The following is a 20,507-nucleotide window of genomic DNA, read 5'->3' on the forward strand; positions in this document are numbered from 1 at the left end:
TTTTTATTTTCAGCTTCTGCAGAGCTCAGCACGGGTCGTGCCTGGTCGGACACGGGCCGTGCCCAGCATTGGTACTGGCAGTTTTTATTTTCCGAGTTACAGAGAGTTGAGCACACGGGGCCGTGTCGAGCTCCCCAGTAACAGAGATCCGGAAAACAATCACTATATCTCCGACCACGGGCCGTGTTCATCTGAGCACGGGGCCGTGGTGAAACTTCTGACCAACGTTCTTTTTGTTTTTATTGCATGACTTGGAACCCAGGCGGCACATCTGAACCTTCTATGTAGTGTATGAGCTCCAGTTCTAGTAGAGACATAAAAGAACCTCTAGACGAACCCGAACGCTTTCTATGAAAAAGACTTAAAGCTAAAAACCAAGAGAAAGTTTCAGGGGACCCACTTCCAATGGCGGACCAACGTACCCTCATGGATTACCTACGTCCCACCGTAGGTAATCTCGGCGCCGATATCAATGCACCGAATGTCGAAGCCAACAGCATCGAACTTCGGCCACATTTGATACAAATGCTTCAAAACTCCGCAACCTTCCATGGGCTTGCGGACGAAGATCCCCATTTACATATTACCAACTTCTTGGAAATACGTGATACTTTTCGGATCAATGGAGCATCAAACGACGTCATCCGCCTTCGAATGTTTCCATTTTCACTAAAGGACCGAGCTAAGGCTTGGCTAAATACCCTCCCAGTTGGCTCGGTAAACACCTGGGATGAACTAGACCAAAAGTTTCTATATAAATATTTCCCTCCTGCTAAAACGGCTAAATTAATGACTGAAATTAACACGTATTCACAAGAGGACGGGGAATCCTTATATGAAACTTGGGAAATGTTCAAGGAGTTATTAAGAAAGTGTCCTCATCACGGTCTTGCGGTATGGCAACAAGTATCCACTTTCTACAATGGATTGTTGCCACACACAAGACAAACACTTGACTCTAGCTCCGGGGGACTTTTAGGTAATTGTCGCCCAAATGGAATATATAATCAAATTGAGGAAATTGCTCAAACCAATTTTCAGTGGCACACTCCCCAAGGCAATAAATTTATTGCCCCGGGCGCCCATAAGGTTGACGAAAGCACTTCTTTACAAGCTCAAATCGAGGCCCTTTCTTCAAAAATCAAAAAGCTAGAAATGGCAACAACGGCCTCGGTTATGGCTTGTGAGGGGTGTGGAGGGCCACATGAAAATTGGAGTTGTATGAAAGAATTGGATAATCAAACAGAAACGGTAAGCTACATTGATAATAGACCTAGGCCGTCGGGTCCTCCAACGGGTACCTACAACCAAGGATGGCGTAACCACCCTAACCTTGGTTGGAGAGAACCCGGCAATAGTAGTAACCAACAAAATCTAAACCAACGAACAAAATTTCTCTCAACAACAAGGGGGACGAGAAAGGCTTGAAGATACCATATCTCGCCTCATCTCCGACACCGAAAAGAAAAACTCGGATTGATTTCAACAACTGGAAGCGAATTTTAGAAATCAACAAGGTAGTATTCAAAACATTGAAAAACATTACGTCAACTAGCTCAAAATATCTCTAAGAGACCACAAGGCGCGTTACCAAGTAATACTGAAACTAACCCAAAGGCACAAGTACATCTCATCACATTGAGAAACCGTACCGTGGGTCCCGAGGAGGCTCCATTACCTTCAACTGAAAAGATCCGATCTAGCCAAACCACAACTCCACCAACGCCCCAACAAGAGACGGCTCCTCCACCAAATCAAGAGCCTGCCAAGAATCCTCCGATTCCGTACCCCGGTCGGTTAATTCGCCAAAAGACCGATGAGCAATTCCCAAAGTTTGAAAAATTGCTAAAACAATTGCATGTTAATATTCCATTTATTGAAGTCCTAACCCAAATGCCTAAATATTCAAAATTTATGAGGGACTTCCTCACTAACAAAAGTAAAATTGAATCATTGCAATTAGCTAAATTAAGCGAAGAATGCTCCGCCTTGCTACTCAACAAACTCCCGCAAAAGAAGATTGATCCTTGAAGCTTCACAATCCCTTGTTCGATTGGGGAATCCCCCATTCGCAATGCACTAGCTGACCTCGGGGCTAGCATAATCCTCATGCCCGCATCAATGTTCAACCGACTCGGCTTAGGAAAAACAAGCCCTACAAAAATGAGCATACAACTTGCCGATAGGTCCGTCAAATATCCATAAGGTATCGCTGAATATCTATTAGTCAAAGTCGGCGAATTCGTTTTCCCAGCCGACTTTGTCATACTAGATATGGAGGAAGATACCGAAGTACCACTCATCTTAGGAAGGCCATTCCTAGCTACGGCCTACGTACTGGTAGACATGAATGGTGGAACACTAACATTGAGGATTGGGGACAAGGAAATGAAGTTCGGAGTTGGAAAGAGAGTAGAAGACGATGACCCGGTCAATTACATGAAGGTCATAGACTCAAGCTTGGATGATGCTCTCCGACGGTGCAACATGGGATGCAAAATATCCCACTTGGGTAACATATGACTAGGCCTTGGGTCTAGCCAAGGACCCTTATAAACGTGGCGCACCACGGAGGCATTACGCGGAACTATCCTTAGTTTAGTTTAGATTAATTTTTATGTTTTCTATTTTAGTTTTAATTTTCAGGAATAAAACACACTCGGGATGGTGAAGGATACCAAGGGAAAACTTAACCAGCACCCCATGCACAAAAACAGAGCCTCCTGGTAGTTTTTCTTCGTTACAGCAAGTTCAGCATGGGCCGTGCCCACCCAACACGGCCCCGTGCTGAACAATCTGCAGGAAATCGGCCAGTTCAGGTAACTGGGCACGGGGCGTGTTCGCTGAACACGCCCCCATGCCCAGGCTTCTGTTTCTTTTTAATGATTTCTGTTACTGGCAACGTGAACACGAGGCCGTGCCCGAACACCACGGGCCCGTGTCCAGACGCCCAGTAACATTAAAATTTGTTTTTAAACACACTTTTACACATTTAATCAACCTAAAAACTTATTTTTGGGACACATTGAGGACAATGTGTAATTTAAGTGTGGGGGGATGCTAAAACCTTGAATTTTGCAAGTCCTAATCACAAGCCTTACACAAAACTCTATTGGAACTGCTAATCACTCCAAATTTTTTCAAAAATTTTCATTTTTTTTACTTGTCTCGGTTTAATTTGGGAATTACAAGTTTTAAAAGGGTTATATTTTTACAAATTTACAACCGATAGCATCATGATAAAAAGAACCAATATAAGAAAATTATGAAACGGCATGACAAATCTAGTTAAAATTTGATTATATATACTTGATCACATAAAAACCCATTCCCACAAAAAGTGAGTTTTGAGCCTTTATTAAGCATACAGATATACATCTTTAAACTAAATGCTCATTTTCGTTTCTTGTGTGAATAGCCGCTTGGTTTCTTACAACTCTAGAACTTGCCATGATGATTCATTCCCGGTCCTTACCAACTTAAACCCGAGTAAGTAAATGATGGAGGCATTAGGACTAACCCTTTTTATTTCTACACCATTATTTTCCTTTTTTTTACCACCTACCCAAAAATCCCCGTAGTTAACACCTTTGAGCCTAAACATTTTCATTTCTTAACCCACAAAACAAACACCCTTTTACCCACCAAAACCCTTTTTTCATTTTAAACCCTTTATTTTAGTAAAAAAACTCGGTTTTTCATATGACATTCCTTATCAATATATATATATATGATGAAGCCAAGAAATAAAACAAACAAGTTTATCAAAAAGAACTTTGTTTGAAGAATTGCTTCATTAAAATAAAAAGTTATGGAAAAAAATAAAAGTCTTACGAAAACCGACACTTTTTACGCTTTTCGCCCTTTTCTACTAACCACTAACCCAACCACCTACCTTTAACCCAAGCCTATCCTTCCCCAAAGTTCTCTTGATATTTATAAAGGTTTATAGTTAAAAAGGAGGAGGATTGATTGCTTGGCAAGCATATGGTAGAAGTAAGTTCCATGCCACTCTCGAGTGTTTCACAAAAATACATCTTCGGCCGAGTGTTGAGTGATCTCCCTTGAGGTATGTGAACTTGTATATAAATGGAATTTTAAAGAGGCATGTTATGCCTAAATAAGTAATTTATCTTATGTAATGTTCTAAATAAATCATGACGAATAGGATTGTAAATAACATAAAAATAAAACCTAATAAAAATCTTGGAATCCTGACACTCTATGACAAGCCGAAAAAACCTTCTCTTCTACCCATTCCATTTGGGAGTGTAAGCCACATTATAAAGAGTTTTGCTTGAGGACAAGCAAAGATTCAAGTGTGGGGGAATTTGATGTGTAAAAAATGCAACATATAAATTACATCAAATGAGGCATAAAACTAACCCCTTTTTAGTACTAATGTTGGAAAAAGTGTGCTTTTGTCTTCCTTTTGTATTTTCAGGATTAAATGAGCTCAAATGAACAAAAGAAGCAAAAAGCCAGCTAAATCTAACAAGAATACAAGAAAAGGAATAAACGTGGCATGCCCGACCCCTCGACAGCATCCTCCCAAACAAAAACAAGAGAACAGAAGGCTGAACACACCCCGTGCTCAATGAGCACGTGGGCGTGCCCAAGTGTCTGCAAAAAAGACAAAGTTGTAGAAGCTTCAATCACCCACCACGGGGGCGTGCCCAGCGGACACGGGGCCGTGGTCAACTCTAAGATTCGCAGAATCTAGGAAAATCTTGATAGTACAGATACGCTTCTGCACACGGGGTCGTACCCAACGGACACAGGGGCGTGGTCAACTAATGCAGACAAACTGCATTTAATGAAGAAAGAGAATATGGATGGACACCGGGCCGTGTCCGGGCTTCTGTGCAGGCTATAAATAGGGGTGCTTGGCTCACTTGCAAATCATCCTTTGGCAAACCACCTCTCTCACACTTCATCCACCCACCACCGCCATCACAACCCACATCCACCACCATCATCCATCATCCATCATCCATCATAGAGTGTGTGTAGTAGTCTCGGGATCCAAGATTGATAGTAAGAGTTCTTGACAATCAAAGGCCATGTTTCCCTAAGTCTCTTACATCACTTGGTGAAGACAAGCATTTAGTGTAATACTTTTTATTTTAATTTTTTTGCACTTTTTATTTGGTTATGTATTAATGACTTTAATAACTAGTTTCTTATGTTGAAGGTGAATCTTCCTTATCATTTGTTCGTGGTGTCTTGGCGTTATTTTACTATCTATATAAAATAAAAGATTTACATCATTCATATCTCCACGGTCTATATGGAGATATGTTGGCTACCTGGTCAGGGATTAAGGGAATGGTTTGGTAAGATTCTTGCCTTGTTCAGTGTATAGATCCTGCAAGGACCTGGGTCAAGCTTAGTAGGACCTCCTTCAATACCCACTGGTATTGGATGGCGGGGGTTCGAATTTCTTGATCCCCTCATATGTAAGCTACTATTAAAACATTAACCCGGCTACTTAGGATTGTATCCCTGCTGACTCAAACTACTTAGCCGAGGGTAACGTCACCTTCAAAAGAGGGGCCTACCACATTACGCATTAATAACTTAATTAATTATCTTTCAATAATCCAACCCTTTAGGATTGTATCCTTGCTGACTCAAACTACTGGGTTGAGGGTAACGTCACCTTCAAAAGAGGGGCCTACTACTATAACTAAGATAATCTCTTAAAAAGTGCAAAGGTGCGAAAATAATCAAAGGTTACACTAAAGGTGAGTCGGATGCAAGTGATTCATCTTGTCTATCTGTTTTATTTTTATTTTTATTTTCAGCATTTTTAGTTTTTATTTTCTAGTTTAAAACCTTTTTCTAAACTTCTGATTTGATTAGACGTTGAGTATAAACCGGTATTAAAAGCTCTTGTGTCCTTGGACGACCTCGGTATCTTACCAACACTATACTACGCTCACGATGGGTGCACTTGCCCATATATCTGTTTCATGTTAGTAAATATCGTGTTTTATAAATTTAAAACTTGACTAATGTGTTAAAAAGGGCTAAAAATATACTTTAAAATATATCACACCACACACGCATCACATGCCATGTGTCCTTTAAATATATAAATACTCAGAGAAATAGTAACCATATTATAAGGAGCAAGTTACATGTCACACACACTAGATTGATGGAATATGACAAATTTAAATTTTTATTTTCACTTCTTATACTAGAGATGAGTATATGGTACATATATATACTGAATACAAGATTCGGTTTTATTTTCACTTTTCTATTCAGTTTTTTGTGAACGTTTTGATGTTTGTTTAACAGAGTTGTATTCAAAATCAAGTATTTTTGTATCGTAGGTTGTAGCGAAGAAGCAACCGTTGTAGTACAATGTCCAACCGCTTATGAGCAAACAACATTGTTGTCGGTATTTGGCCATAATAGAAACGGTATCTATGTTCGGCTTTATGTTTTTCAATAAGCCAAACCGATAATGACCAAACTCCTACCGCATTGGGGGGGGGGGGGTCCTTTATATATAATTTGAATTTCTTATTGATAATCATAATTTCGAATTCTATTTGATATTCTAAAATAGAATCAAGTTTTTCGAGCTGAATTCGAATACTGAACACCTTTACCTAACATACTTTTAGTAAGAACTATATTAAACTTCCCGTAAATTAGAGAGTGAATTTAAAAAACTATTTTGTACTTTAAAAACATATAGAATTCAAATTAGTTTTCATAATCAAAACCTTCAACTCCCAATTGTATAATTTATACTATGATCACACACACCAATCCACTATTCTTTCGAACATTGTTTGAGACTTTCATTGTCATCAACATCCATCAATTGTATTTAACAAAGTATAGGGTGCTCATATGTAATGATTTCAATGACATGTATCTTTTTCCTAGCACACAATCCCTCTTTTATATAAAACATTTGAACTATAATTATGGTCATCCATCTTTCTAATATTTCACCTTTTGAACAACACATGTATTTTTCGTTTCTAATTTTGTAGCGAACAAACTATTTTCAAAAAATCATTTAAACTTATACTTGCTTTGAAAAAATAGTGTTCATGCACACAATAAAGAGTACTCACAAATTAAACAAATTGTAAAAGTATTTACAAATGAAACAAATTCATTAGAAGACGCAAAAGTATATACATAGAAGATCATCCAAATTAGAGTCGGAATGTCACTCATTTATTCAAACACGGAAACTTTTAGCAACATATACGGTCTAACGCTAGATGGAAATGATAATACATAAACAACGACCCCGACCTGTTTTCTAATGATGATTCGGGCCCAAAAGCAATAGAAGAAAGGTATGGTAATGGCATGATGTCTTAGAGTAAACATTATCATATACACTTTTATTATGCAACTTTTGATATTGTGCGTTTATATTTTGCATATCATTCTTCAAGTCCTAATCGACAATCAAACCGAATAGAAAAGATGAAGAAAAGAATTTAGATCGAATAACTCTCAATTTTATTAATTAAAAAATAACTGAAAACTGATTACAGACTCTCAAACCATAACTCAGTTTCTCTCTAGTCTTATCTCTTAATAATATCTAACCCTACCTTGGTTTATATAGGATAACACTAACTTGGTGACAAAGACATTATCAAATATAATTAAAACATAATTAGGAAACTTAACCAACTATGACCAACTTGTCAACATTGATCCCTCAAGTTCACCGACTTGTGACTTGATGTTCGTAAATTACCAACAATTCTCAACTCTTGTTACACTGAAAAAAAACAAATGGTAGTTTTAATCTATTTAGACATTTTAACAGATTATAAGAAACAAGTCTATAAATTATTAAGATGTGTGAATTACCTATTTAAAACACAAAAAAGTATGATATTACTTTACGGGACTATGAGTACATTGTAAGAATGGTAACAAGGTCGTGCTAAATAATTGAGTAAAGTACACTATCAGTCTCTCTGTGGTTTACACCCTTTTGCAATTTCAGTCCTTATTTTAAAAAACTCAACACTTCAGTCCCCCAGGTATCCAATTGCTCACAATTAAGGGCCTGGGGCAAAGTAAGCGTTATGTTTCATGTCAAAAGATCAGAATGCCCCCAAGTTTATAGTTACCATTTCAGTCCCTGCAAATGGTTTCCCTCCATTTTCAAATATAATTCTTTCTTAATTTTCAAACAAAGCCAATTTAAGCATAAAATTAAAGATTGTGACCAACGTAATAACACAACTAAAACAAGGGATAAACAGGTTTAAGTAGAATTATGTTCAACTGCAAACAAGAGACCAACTAGAACTGTGTTTGACTGCAAACGTTCATCTGCAAAATGTTCAACTGCAATCTGCAACTGCAAACAAGGGATCAACTCCAAAAAGTTCAACTGCAGATTGCAAAGATGAACTGAGTTTAACCTGCAAATGTGTTCAACTGCAGATTGCAACTGGAAAATGTTCAACTGTGAGTTATGTTCAACTGCAACTGTAGTGGCCTAATGTTCATGTTCATGTTGTTGTTTAGCAAATGAAGTGGTCTAATGTTCATGTTCAGCAAAGCATTATCTGAACACAAGATCAACTGCAAATGTAACTGAGTGTCCTAATGTTCAACTGCAACTGAAATGGCCTAATGTCCTAATGTTAAGGTCAACTGCAACTGAATGTCAACTGCAACTAAATGCCTGATGTAACTGAATGTCACCTGCACCCAACTGAATGTGCTAATAACATGAACTAAATTTATAGGTACAAAAACATTAAGGTTTACCAAACAAGATACTAACTAACATTAAAACTAACATCAAGTTTTATAGACAACCAAACATGAAATCTGTTGATAGATAACCAAAAAAGGGGTATTGGATTTTAATACTCCCAAGTTTTACTAATTGGCCGGTAATAATCCCAACTTCAAAAATTGCCTACAACAGTCCCAACTTGTAAGATTTTGGCCACCAATGATCCTTGTCTAACTGGGTTATAACCTTGTTAAGCTGGTGACCTGCAACTTATTCCGGCGGCCCATTTTACCCCTGAAACCACCAAACGAGACCACCACCAATCACCTCCGACCTCCTCTAATCTTCTCCGCTTCTCAAAAGTTTAAAATTTCCACCATCTACGCAACTCCGGTGACCTGCAACTTATTCCGACGACCTTCTTTACCCCTGAAACCACCAAAGGAGACTACCACTTGTCATCTCCAACCTCTAGTGACCTTCTCCGCCGCTCAAAACTTCAAGAAACTAACTGGGTTATAACCCATTTAGACAAGGATCATTGGTGGCCAAAATCTTACAAGTTGGGACTGTTGTAGGCAATTTTTAAAGTTGGGATTATTACCAGCCAATTAGTGAAACTTGGGATTATTAAAATCCAATACCCCCCCCCCTCCAAAAAAAAAGGGTAGTGTTGATCATTAACTTCTAATACCCAAAAATTTGATCAACATTACCCTTTTACACTACTATAATATACATCAAGGCCAGACCGACTTCCTCTTCAGCGCCGGGCAAAACAGAGCTCAACCCGGAAACCCCTCCCGTTCCTCAAAAGGACCCGATATTGGATCCGAACGAACCGACGGGTCACCTGGACCCGGAATCCGACGACATTTGAACAAAAAGATAACCCACATTTCAGATTTTAATCAACTCAAACAAGGTTTGTATGTGAAAAAAACAAGTAAGATTTCGTACTCACGATGCGGAAGGTGATGATTATCACTGCGTATTGCCGCATATTCGCTGAATCGCCAGTGTTTGAGCTCGCCGAAAGTGGAGGGGGTGTTTGGGGGAGAAGAGGGATTGATCTGTAGCTTAGGACATCCGTAGTCATAAAGCCCCTTTGTGGGCGTTATGCGACACGTGTCGTGTCACGTCACACAGGGGCTTTATGGGGCGTTATATCACTAGAGCCCGTAATCATAAAGCCCCTACCCATCATTACCTAATTATTAATTTTCAATTTTATTAATTAATTATAAAAACCCTATGCTCTTTCTTGATTGGCCAAAGGTTGAAAACCAAACACATATAGCGCCGCTATATGCATGGCGCCACCCACCTAAAAAGCCCCCATAATGCCGCCCATCGTGGTGTTCGGGGCGTTATGAGGCGCTATGGGAGAAAAAAAAACCATTTATCATGCCCCACTACAGGGTGTCTTACTAAAGAAGTTCAAGGATTAAAATAGTAGGTGATACATGATAGTTTTATGAAATGACAATCTTACCCTCCATGGAATTAAGTAAAGTAACGGTCAACTAACAGAAATTTGAAGGCCCTTAATTGTGAGCAATTGGATACTTGGGGGACTGAAGTGTTGGGTTTTTCAAAACAGGGATTGAAATTGCGAACGAGTGTAAAACACAGGGACTGAAAGTGTACTTTACTCTAAATAATTTCTTAACGTTTCATCTTTTACAACCTCTAAAAAGTAAATAAATATGGGTCACATGTCTATTTCGCCATGCTAATAAGAAGTAATATTAGCTAGTTAAACTACCTAGCAATATGCCAATTGCCAAGGAATGCGAGAACAACTGAAATAGGCGAACCAATTTTGGGTATCCATTTTATGTATGTGTATCAACACAAAAATATCTTGAAATGTTCACTTTTTTAAGATATATAGAGGGATACACGAAGAAAAATACATATATACTTGATAAAAGGTTCGCGTATAAATAAAAAGTAGTCGCAAGTGGGTCAGTTCTTTTTATATATTTCCAAGCATAAATGATGATACATAAATATAAAGTGGACACGCAACATAATTTCATGACTACAGAGGTAAAATTTTGCGTAACCATATAAATAAAAATTTCACGCGTTAATAAAAATAGTAAAAGATTCCGGTCGGTCTTGTATGTTTCAAATCAGTTATTATGATACGAGAACATAGACAGGATATATTTCATGGATTCATTTGTCTGAGCTGACATTTTGTGTTCTGTATGCACTAACATCATTTGTAGCTATTATAACATCAATGTATCCATCTGTCATACAATAGCACCATCAGTCCATTACATCCACTCAAAGAAATAATTATGTAACCTATACAGATATTTCACTGCCTATGAGTCCATGTGTGTGTACTTAGAGGTCCTCCAACTATGGATGATTTCACCAAACACATTATAGAAAGCCACACTTATTTCATTATCGGTTACACGAAGTGTCATGAAACCCTGGCCATCGTAATAGAACTTCATTTCTTTCGGGTCCCATTGGTTGACCTCACCTCGCCATGCCTTTGACCCGCCTCCGCTTGTTAGAAACTGAAGTTGACTGCACATGAACGTTAATAGAATCTATAAATGTTTCTTTAGTGTAAGAGGAAAAAGAAGAAAAGTATTCCTAGATAGTTAGTTACCTGTTTTGACTACTGATGTGTTGTAAGCAATGATCATGCCCGTTTATGTAGAGATCCACATCCTTTGCCTTCAAAAGATTTTACTATTAGTAGTTTGCACTACATCTACATATACATGACACATATAATATAAAGAGTAAATTGCATTTTATGTCCTTTAAGTTTGAGATAAATTGCAAGCATTAACCTTTAACTAATGAAATAACACAGTATATCCTTTATGTTACTGTTTCTCAACAACCGGTGCCCTTTTGCCCTAACCCAGTTATATTTTTATGTTAAGTCTTAACACGTGCCACTCACATAAGGGCATAATGGGCAATTTCACTAAATAACTAAAACAAAATTATTTAAAAATAATATATATTAACATGATTAGGATCAAATACAAAGGCTCCTAATTATAAGAAGGGTACAAATGCTTCTAAAAAAACCCACTACAAAAAAAAAAAAAAAAAAAAAAAAAAAAAAACTAAACACCCACCACCACCCAAAAACTAACCCCCCCCCCCACCCACTCAAAAATTTTTTGAGTGGTGGTTGGTGTTTAGGTTTTGGGTGGTGGTGTAGTGGGTTTAGGTTTTAGGTTATTTGACACTTGTCACTCCATAAATTCTTCTTACACTTGTTACAATTAGGAGTCTTTGTAGAATAACTTAACCATATATTAACAACAAAATAAGTGAAAATGACCATTTTGACCTTGTGAGTGGCTAGTGTTGAGAATTAACAGTAAAAATTAACTGGGTTAGGGTAAAAGGACATCGCCTGATGAGAAACAATAACATAAAGGGCATCCAATGTAATTTCGTTAGTTAAAAGGCAATGCCTACAATTTGACTCAAACTTAAAACACGTAAAACGCAATTTAATCTAATATAAAACAAATGTATAATTCACTAGTTTGCAAAATATTAATGGGAGAGAGAAGTATACTGGGTTAACTGATTATATAACAATGGCGGACCCAGAAATTATTTGTTGAGGGTGCGGATGAGTGGTTCAAGCATATTTTCAAGGGGTACGGTCAGGTTTTTTGCCTAAAAAATACACTAAATTTTCTTTTTCAAAGGGTGCGCCCGCCCACTCTGGGCTTCACCTAGGTTCGCCACTGTTATATAAACACCTTATGTATAACATTTAAAACAAGTGGTCATGTGACTGTACTTATAAACGGTTATGTATTAAACGAACGTGATACATCTATACATATATATCAATGTAATATAATGAAATGAGTATATATACCTCAAGGATAGGTAAAAGTTGATCGACAAGCTCTTGGGTGTTTCCATGAGAACCAGCACTGAAAATTGTATGGTGGCCAATCACGATTTTCCATGTGGCATTTGATTCTTCGAGTGCCATATCAACCTCCTTCATATACATAAAAAAAGGCCCAATAATAGAAAAGAAAGGCATTATTCTCAACTATATTCGACTCTAAGCCCATATATTTTTTGGACAATGCCCTTTTCTTTTTGACATTGGACCGTGACCCATTTGTAAAAAATAAAAAAAAAATATTAAAAAACTTACATATTTCGACCTTTAGACTGTTTACACCATTGACCCCCTCAATTTATAAAGATTGCCTTAATCATTTCTTAACGTAAAAATATAAAATTTTAGTTCGGTCACTAGTACTACTCACTGGTCTATAAAAATGTTTCAAATTGGTTATTTATAACTTCTCATTAAGTGAATTTTTTATTGGTTGAGATTGAAAAAAAAAATTGATAAAAAAAAAAAAAGTTGAGATTGAAATAGTGTTCACTAGGTTATAACCCCGTGTATTACACGGGTTGAATAAATGAACTTTATATACCAAAATAATAAAATATTATCTTTTTAAAAGTCTCCTTTATTGAAATGTAATTTTATATATTAAATAATAAAATAAGTTATATCTATAAGAACCATATGTATTATACGGGTTGAATAAATGTATATTGTATACCAAATAATAAAAAAAAAATTATATTTTTAAAACCATTGTATTATACGGGTTGAATAAATGTAATATTGTTTACCAAATAATAAAAAAGTTATATTTTTAAAATCCCCCGTGTATTACATGGGTTGAATAAATATGATTTCATATATCAAATAATAAAAAAATATATTTAAAAAAACTAACGTATTTTTTTATATTTAAAGTAGGATAAGATTGAATATTAATCTGAACTAACGATTTTTTTTATATTTAAAGTAGGATAAGATTGAATATTAATCTTTATTTATCTAGTTAATATAAGATTGAAAAATCATATGATTGAATAGGTGGGAAGTTGTATGATGATAAATCGATTAACCGTACTGAATGATAAAGATAATAGTGACTGTTGAACAAATTAATTAATCGAATTTAACAGAAACATTTGTGATGTTAGGTGGATTTTTTTTAATTATTTGAAAGTTAATATCAACTTTGGAATTCGTATGAATTCTTATTAGATTTGATTAAATATTATTGATAATAAAAATTTGTATTAGATTATGCTTTCATATTTATAAACTTGACAAACATCACAAATTTTGATCATACATAAAACAAAATTTTGTTCGGATATCAGAAAAGTGTCTTAAAATATCGTTTTATAGTTATTAAATCTTCGTTATTAACTATTTAATATTTTATTTACGTAACCTGTGTAGTACATGGGGGTATAACCTAGTATCAATACGAAAAGATAAAAAAGATAAAGTAATTTAGTATTTTCTTTTAAATTAGTTATATAAATAGCAGTTTTAGATAATTTGTAACATAATTGGTCCGACCAATGGTCCAATGGACCAGTAAATCATTAAGTTGGATAACCGATTTGCTATGAAAATATTGGTTTCGGGCCCATTTCTTCCTCTCGTGTACATTGGACTTATGAATTTGAAGTCAAAATTGGGATTTTTGGAAGAAAATAATACACCCTATCCAATTTGCATTTCTAAACTAAAATATTTGTTAGAATTAAATACACGGTTGGTTTGATAAAAATTTGTATTAATTTAGATTAAATAATATTATTATTAGTATATTATTAATAATTTTAATCAATTAAATGAGAGAATGACAAGTGTCCCAAAACAGGTTTCTTTTATTATATAGTATAGATACCTTTAAAACATTTGATAAATATTCTTCCCTAGGAAGTATGCCGCTCCAATCATATGTATGCTCTTCTTCCGTGAAATATTTATCTTGAAAAGGTGTTGTATCAACGAAGAAAAATTCCACAATTCCTGAATAAAAACAATATTTTATCAAAAAAACAATGTTTTTTTTCATTTAAAGACTCAAAAATATGTTGTTATTAGCTTTTGGAGAATACAATAATCAGGTAAAAATATCTAGCAAAATGGATGTGTTTTCCACATGATTTTACTAATTAGGAGTTTTGGGAATCATATCAAATCATAAAATACAATATCACACGATGAAGTTGGTACGCAGTAGATGAATAAAAATTGAAGATGTACAAATAATCTTTAAACGAAAATTTTTTAGAGGTGATTTAATTTGTATATAATAACTTCTAAGGGGACACGGTACGATTGCGGGGAGTGTGATCGTGGACCGGGTTTGCCGCATGGGGAATGAATCCGGGTGGTGGATCGTGAGTGGGGAGTAGGAGAGAAGGGGTGTGGGCGGTGAGTATTCACCGAAGGTGAATAAAAAGCAATGGAGGAGAGAGAGAACCAATCAATTTTTTTTTAATTGAGTGGGAGTTTAAATCATTCCTAGTGTTTGAGTAGAAAATGGGAAATGAAGGGGGGAGTTGACATAGCATGAGATTATTGGATAGAGAAAACTCAAACACTCTAAAGTGATTGAATGATACCCTCCATCCTAAGTGACTGACTGTGAAAAACAACTTTTATTAGAACACAACTGTGTGGATGTTTAATCTATTTACCATTTTATTACGAGAAATTGGCCCGTAATTATTCATAGTGAACGTCATTGGCCGCTGGCAGTTCTATTTTTGAATTCGGTTCCTCGTTAAAAAAACTTAACAGGGTTAAGTATTTTTCCGAATTACAAAGAGATGTTTTAGGGCTTTTAATCAGAACGACGATACAAGTCCATTGATGTAAAACTTACCTCGAAACAGTGATCCAAACGACGAAAACGGTGCTTCAATTCGGGTGTTTAAACTTCCAATTAACAAAAATCAAGTCGTTTAGACCACCGTTTCGAGGTAAGTTTTACATCAATGGACTCGTGTCGTCGTTCTGATCAAAAGCCCTAAAACATCTCTTTGTAATTCAGGAAAAAACTTAACTCCGTTAGTTTTTGTAACGGGGTACCGTTGGAGGAAAAATAGGTGAAAGATTGGACTGACAGAGGGAATATTGAAAAGTAAGACTGTCAATGGCCAATAATATCTACTAGAGATTATTACAAACCAATTTCCAAGTAAAATAGGTGACCTATAAATACCATATAGTATTTATAAATCACCTATTTGTTATATTTATATTATTTTGGACTTGCACATGTACAATTGCGTATATACAGTTGAATACGTGATACTATGTTCGTAAATATTAAAAAAAAAAAAGTATTAAAAACTAAAGTACCTGAATTTACAATAAATGATCTAAGACACAGCCATTTGCTATCTTTGTGTGTAAGGGTAGGACTCAATTGTGCCGAGACATTGCCCCTATAATCATGATTTCCCAACACTAGATCATTAAACAAATAAACAACATTAGATGTCTCAAACAGAACTTTTATTTATATAGGTTGGTGAAACACAAATATATATTCTTACCAGAGTACCATTGTTTCTGCAAGCTCGTTACGGTATATACTTGAGTAAACGACTCATCGAATAACGAATCTTGGTCGTTAACTAATCCATCCTCGTAAAAGTTGTCTCCGGTTGATACAATGAAGTCCGCATCTATTTTTTCTCCTACTTTCCCCATCTTACATTTATATAATCCGAAATCAGACACTTTTTTTAGTTCTCGTGTAATACATGAGGCTATTTTAATTTACATGTGTGTCAAATTATCAATAAACCCGTATATGAAGCATAATTTGGAATAAATGTAATTTTAGCTGATAATATATGGAACGTGTTAAAATAAACTTCTAAGAAAAGATTATAAAATTTATAATCCAAAAAAGTTTTAACTCTTCAGTGTTAAACTAAAAGAAAATATTATGAACAATAAATTTTTGTGTTCAATACTTTATAAGTTATTACTTCATAATATAGGATTTATATTAAAGTTTTTTTGAAGGTAAGGTTGTCAAATAAGTAATACTATTTAGTTAGGTTTTGTTAGCTATTAAATACTTTATGTTAAACACGAGCAAAGTAAAAACTTCATATGTTATCATGTTATATACTTATATGCTTTAACTAAAGTCTAATTTTTGTAGCATTTGAGTCTAAAAAATCATGGATCTATTAGTTATTTGTATTAAATTTTGTTGATATTTTTGAAATACACTTTCTTCTGTTCTTTTACGAGTTATATAAAAAATAATCTTTAATTTTTGTGATTGGTCTAGTGTGACGGATTTGTATGAAATATTTTGGTAGGGCCATGTATAATCGAATAATTGGGGGTTGAAGCATAAGGAAAGCATATTCCGGTGGTGGCCTTGTTACCATTACAAAGAATATGCCTTATATCGATAACGAACATTCCTTGAGATATCGGATATTCCGTTTCATCCATTAATGATTCTACATAATTAAATTAAATATTAAAACTTGAAAGTATTGTTTAAGCACATAACTTTAAAGCAATTTATGAGCCTTAATTAAACAAGTACCGTAACATTTAAAAAAGTGATTATTATTATGGGCAATTATATAAAATAGGTTAACAAGTTAGCTCAAAAAGGAACTTTTTATATAAAAAAATATATGCTTTGACGGATGGAGTAAGCAACTTTTTAAACAGAGAATATCGCAACTTTTTAAATAGAAAATATCTTCTCTATTTAATTTTTCATTTATGCAAATGCAACTTCAATATTCATCAAATAATACATATACATAGTATTTAAATTCAAAATATATCTAGATTATACAACATTAAAAATTCAACTTAACAATTAACATCAGTTTAAATGATTTTATTACTTACATGACATCACATTAGAATTTTTTTTTTTTTTTAACAGCAAAACTTCTATTAAATAATAGAAACCGAACCAGCACGACACTAGAACCTTAAAAATCACATTAGATACCATATATGCAATTGTAGAAATAATAAAATTAAAGAATTTATTTAGAGTCTAAAATTTATTTTTAGGCGTTCTAAAAAGTTGGGACATATGTCAACTTCAACGTGAATCAGAAGTAAAGTACAATACTAACTCATGAAAACTCAACGTAAAAATTGTCATTTACTGAATGTTATAATCACTAAAAGTACATATTTTGGTATTATTAACAGATATATCTTTGTTACATATTTTGGTATTATTAACAGATATATCTTTGTTACATATTTTGGTATTATTAACAGATATATCTTTGTTGCTAGTAGTTATGTCGAATTATAATTAATGTATATATGTATTTAAAGGCAATTTTTAATATAAGAGTTAAATGTCATTTTAGTCCCTATGGTTTGATCATTTTGACAGTTTATTTCAAATGTTTGAAACGTTGCTATTTTAGTCCAAATAGTTTCAAATGTTGTCATTTTAGTCCATTGGGTTAACTTTATCCATTTTTTCTGTTAACGAGAACGGCAATTCAGTCATTTTATATGACCAAATTGACCTTATACATAAAAATGACCGAATTGCCCTTCTAGTTAACAGAAAAAATAATGGAATTAACCAAGTGGACTAAAATGACAACGTTTGAAATTATTTGGATTAAAATTGCAACGATTTAAACCTTTGAATTAAACTGACAAAATAACGCAAACCACAAGAACTAAAATAACATTTAACTTTTTATTCACTTTCGTAATCTAGCTCCACTATTGAATGCTGTATTCTTTTTTGATGTAGAAAGATATTCTTTAGCAACAAGCACCTAATTATTCCTCTATGGCATTCCAACACGATTACATAAACTTTTATTAAATTAATATTTTACGATAAATCAATTATAAAAGTGACTCCATATATGTAGTTCATAATTAATAAATTATCATCGGATAGTTAATCCTTATGTTATTTCACTTGCAAAACACACAAAGATCGGCTTTCAACATGAAAAAAATTAGGTATAAGACTACGAGAATCAAATAATACATTTGTACACAATACTGCTTGACAGATATACTAATAGTTAGAAAAAGAAATCTTAAGTATCACGGTTAAAACAAAGGCACGAGTATTTCTTGAGAATAAATTTGATACAAAAAATAAAATAAAAAAATATTACCTGAAAAGCAACATAAGATTGGTTATATAATCCTCTCCTTCCCCAGTCACCGATCACCAAAATGTCAAGAGATCCATCGGCTTTCGTCGGCAAGTGCTCGAATCGTTGAAGCTCAGCCACCACGTTGACGGTTGCAGCCACCGCGTAAACCATTAGAAGAATGGTGGCGTAGGTTATATTCTTCATAGTCATGGTGCTAAGCCTGTTAAGTTTGCGTGATCTATTTGAGAGAATGTTGATGTGTTTGGACTTTGGAGGGTCTTAAATAGATTACTTACGTTATTGAAAGGGAAAGTTGAAGTACATGTTTAGTCCCTGAAGATATAGATACTGACAGTTATAGCCATTGAGGTAAAAAGAAATGATGTGGTCAAGTCTTTGGGCTTTTTTTTTTGTAATTGGCACCTACTTCACACTAGGGGTGTGAATTTCTAACACGACCTAAAAATACGACACGAATTTAACACGAAATTTGCGGGTTTAAGTTTAGTCTAAATGGGTTCGGGTCAGTTTCAAGTTTAACCCACGAACCCGTTTAGGTTAACGGGTTGGGTTCGAATGAACCTGGTCGGGTTGGCGGGTTGACCCGTTTAACACATTTATACTATATTATAATTTATTACAATATATTTTATGTCATAAATTAAATGGGGTGTGTATTTTATGTCAGGATTATAACTTAAAAAAAGAAATTAACATAGATTTTATAATTTAAATATGATATTATTATATACATTTGTGTTTTTTAAGTAAATTTTAATTTTAATATATTAATTTCAAAAAAAAAAATTAAAAAATTTGGGTTGAACGGGTCGTGTTTGGGTTCATATGTATGATACGATTTTCGGGTTCGGGTCGGGTTAAACCCGCCAACCTGTGAACACGACCTGTTTAGTACCCCTAGTTCAGACTTTGCTATTCAAAGTTCTGAACTAGGGAAAACAATAGGTAAATAAAGTGAGTAATTAAGTTGTAACGTAATATATATATATATATTGTAAGATGTGTATTGAGGAGACTAATATATATTGTTAGCTGTTAAAAAAAATACAAAAACAAAAACACATGCACCATCATTGTCACCATCTCCACATCCGCTAACAGCCCAATTCTTCACCTCAAGTGGTCGGTCATCTACCCTTTCATTCTCAAACTTTTCCGATATCCCACTGATTTCAAATTGTTATATATATAAATTTTGTATGATATTAAAATTACCGATATTCCCCTAATACCCCATCATGATAACCGATATTTTAAATATTAGATTTGATATTTTATCGCATTAACTACTTAGACTCCACACGATCACCACTCCTCCTCCGTACAATCACCAGATCAATTGTCAACAACCCTAATTATCACAAAATTTGTCCCAATAGTAATCGGAAGATGTGATTGCCTAAGGGTCCTCCTACAATGAGATTTGAAACATATCTAGTCAAGCTCATTTAAACACATCTAGTTGAACAAAATGTGATTGGGGTCGGTGAGGTTGGGGTTTATTTTTGATTTTTTATTATTCTTTATTTATATGTTACTTTGAGTAAATTACATGAGTAGTCTCATAGATGTTAAATGACACTCATCCATTTACTTTTAACAAATGGAAGTTCGGACTGGACTGACAATGGACAAAATTGATTAGTTTGGAGTGATAAACTTTATTTCCTCCTTTTCTTTTACCATGCTATTGTTTTTCTTTTCCTTCATAAGGGTGTAAGGAGTGGTTAAACACTTT

The 20,507-nt window shown here is 34.5% G+C and overlaps 1 protein-coding gene and 1 non-coding gene across 2 annotated transcripts; both read right to left on the reverse strand.

The window, feature by feature from the left end:
* Positions 1-783: 783 nt before the first annotated feature.
* Positions 784-890, reverse strand: LOC118481488. Its single transcript, XR_004865697.1, has one exon. It is a non-coding gene; the product is annotated as a small nucleolar RNA R71 (small nucleolar RNA).
* A 10,023-nt stretch (positions 891-10,913) lies between these two features.
* Positions 10,914-19,005, reverse strand: LOC110872849 (purple acid phosphatase 8). Its single transcript, XM_022121729.2, has 7 exons — positions 18,767-19,005; positions 16,169-16,325; positions 15,972-16,079; positions 14,506-14,630; positions 12,639-12,767; positions 11,391-11,458; positions 10,914-11,305 (listed from the first exon to the last, which is right to left on the reverse strand). The coding sequence occupies exons 1-7, from the start codon at positions 18,956-18,958 to the stop codon at positions 11,092-11,094; spliced, it is 993 nt and encodes a 330-aa protein (XP_021977421.1). The 5' UTR covers positions 18,959-19,005; the 3' UTR covers positions 10,914-11,091.
* Between the last annotated feature and the right edge of the window lie 1,502 nt (positions 19,006-20,507).

The sequence above is a fragment of the Helianthus annuus genome, chromosome 8, assembly GCF_002127325.2.
Source record: "Helianthus annuus cultivar XRQ/B chromosome 8, HanXRQr2.0-SUNRISE, whole genome shotgun sequence".
Taxonomy (NCBI): domain Eukaryota; kingdom Viridiplantae; phylum Streptophyta; class Magnoliopsida; order Asterales; family Asteraceae; genus Helianthus; species Helianthus annuus.

Excerpts from the sequence above, each read along its gene's own strand:
- LOC110872849 (XM_022121729.2), bottom strand. The coding sequence starts at position 18,958 with ATGACTATGAAGAATATAACCTACGCCACCATTCTTCTAATGGTTTAC. Across the intron at positions 16,080-16,168 it reads GCAGAAACAATGGTACTCTG|TGTTGGGAAATCATGATTAT; the intron begins GTAAGAATATAT and ends TTAATGATCTAG. Across the intron at positions 14,631-15,971 it reads ATCATTTATTGTAAATTCAG|GAATTGTGGAATTTTTCTTC; the intron begins GTACTTTAGTTT and ends GTTTTTATTCAG.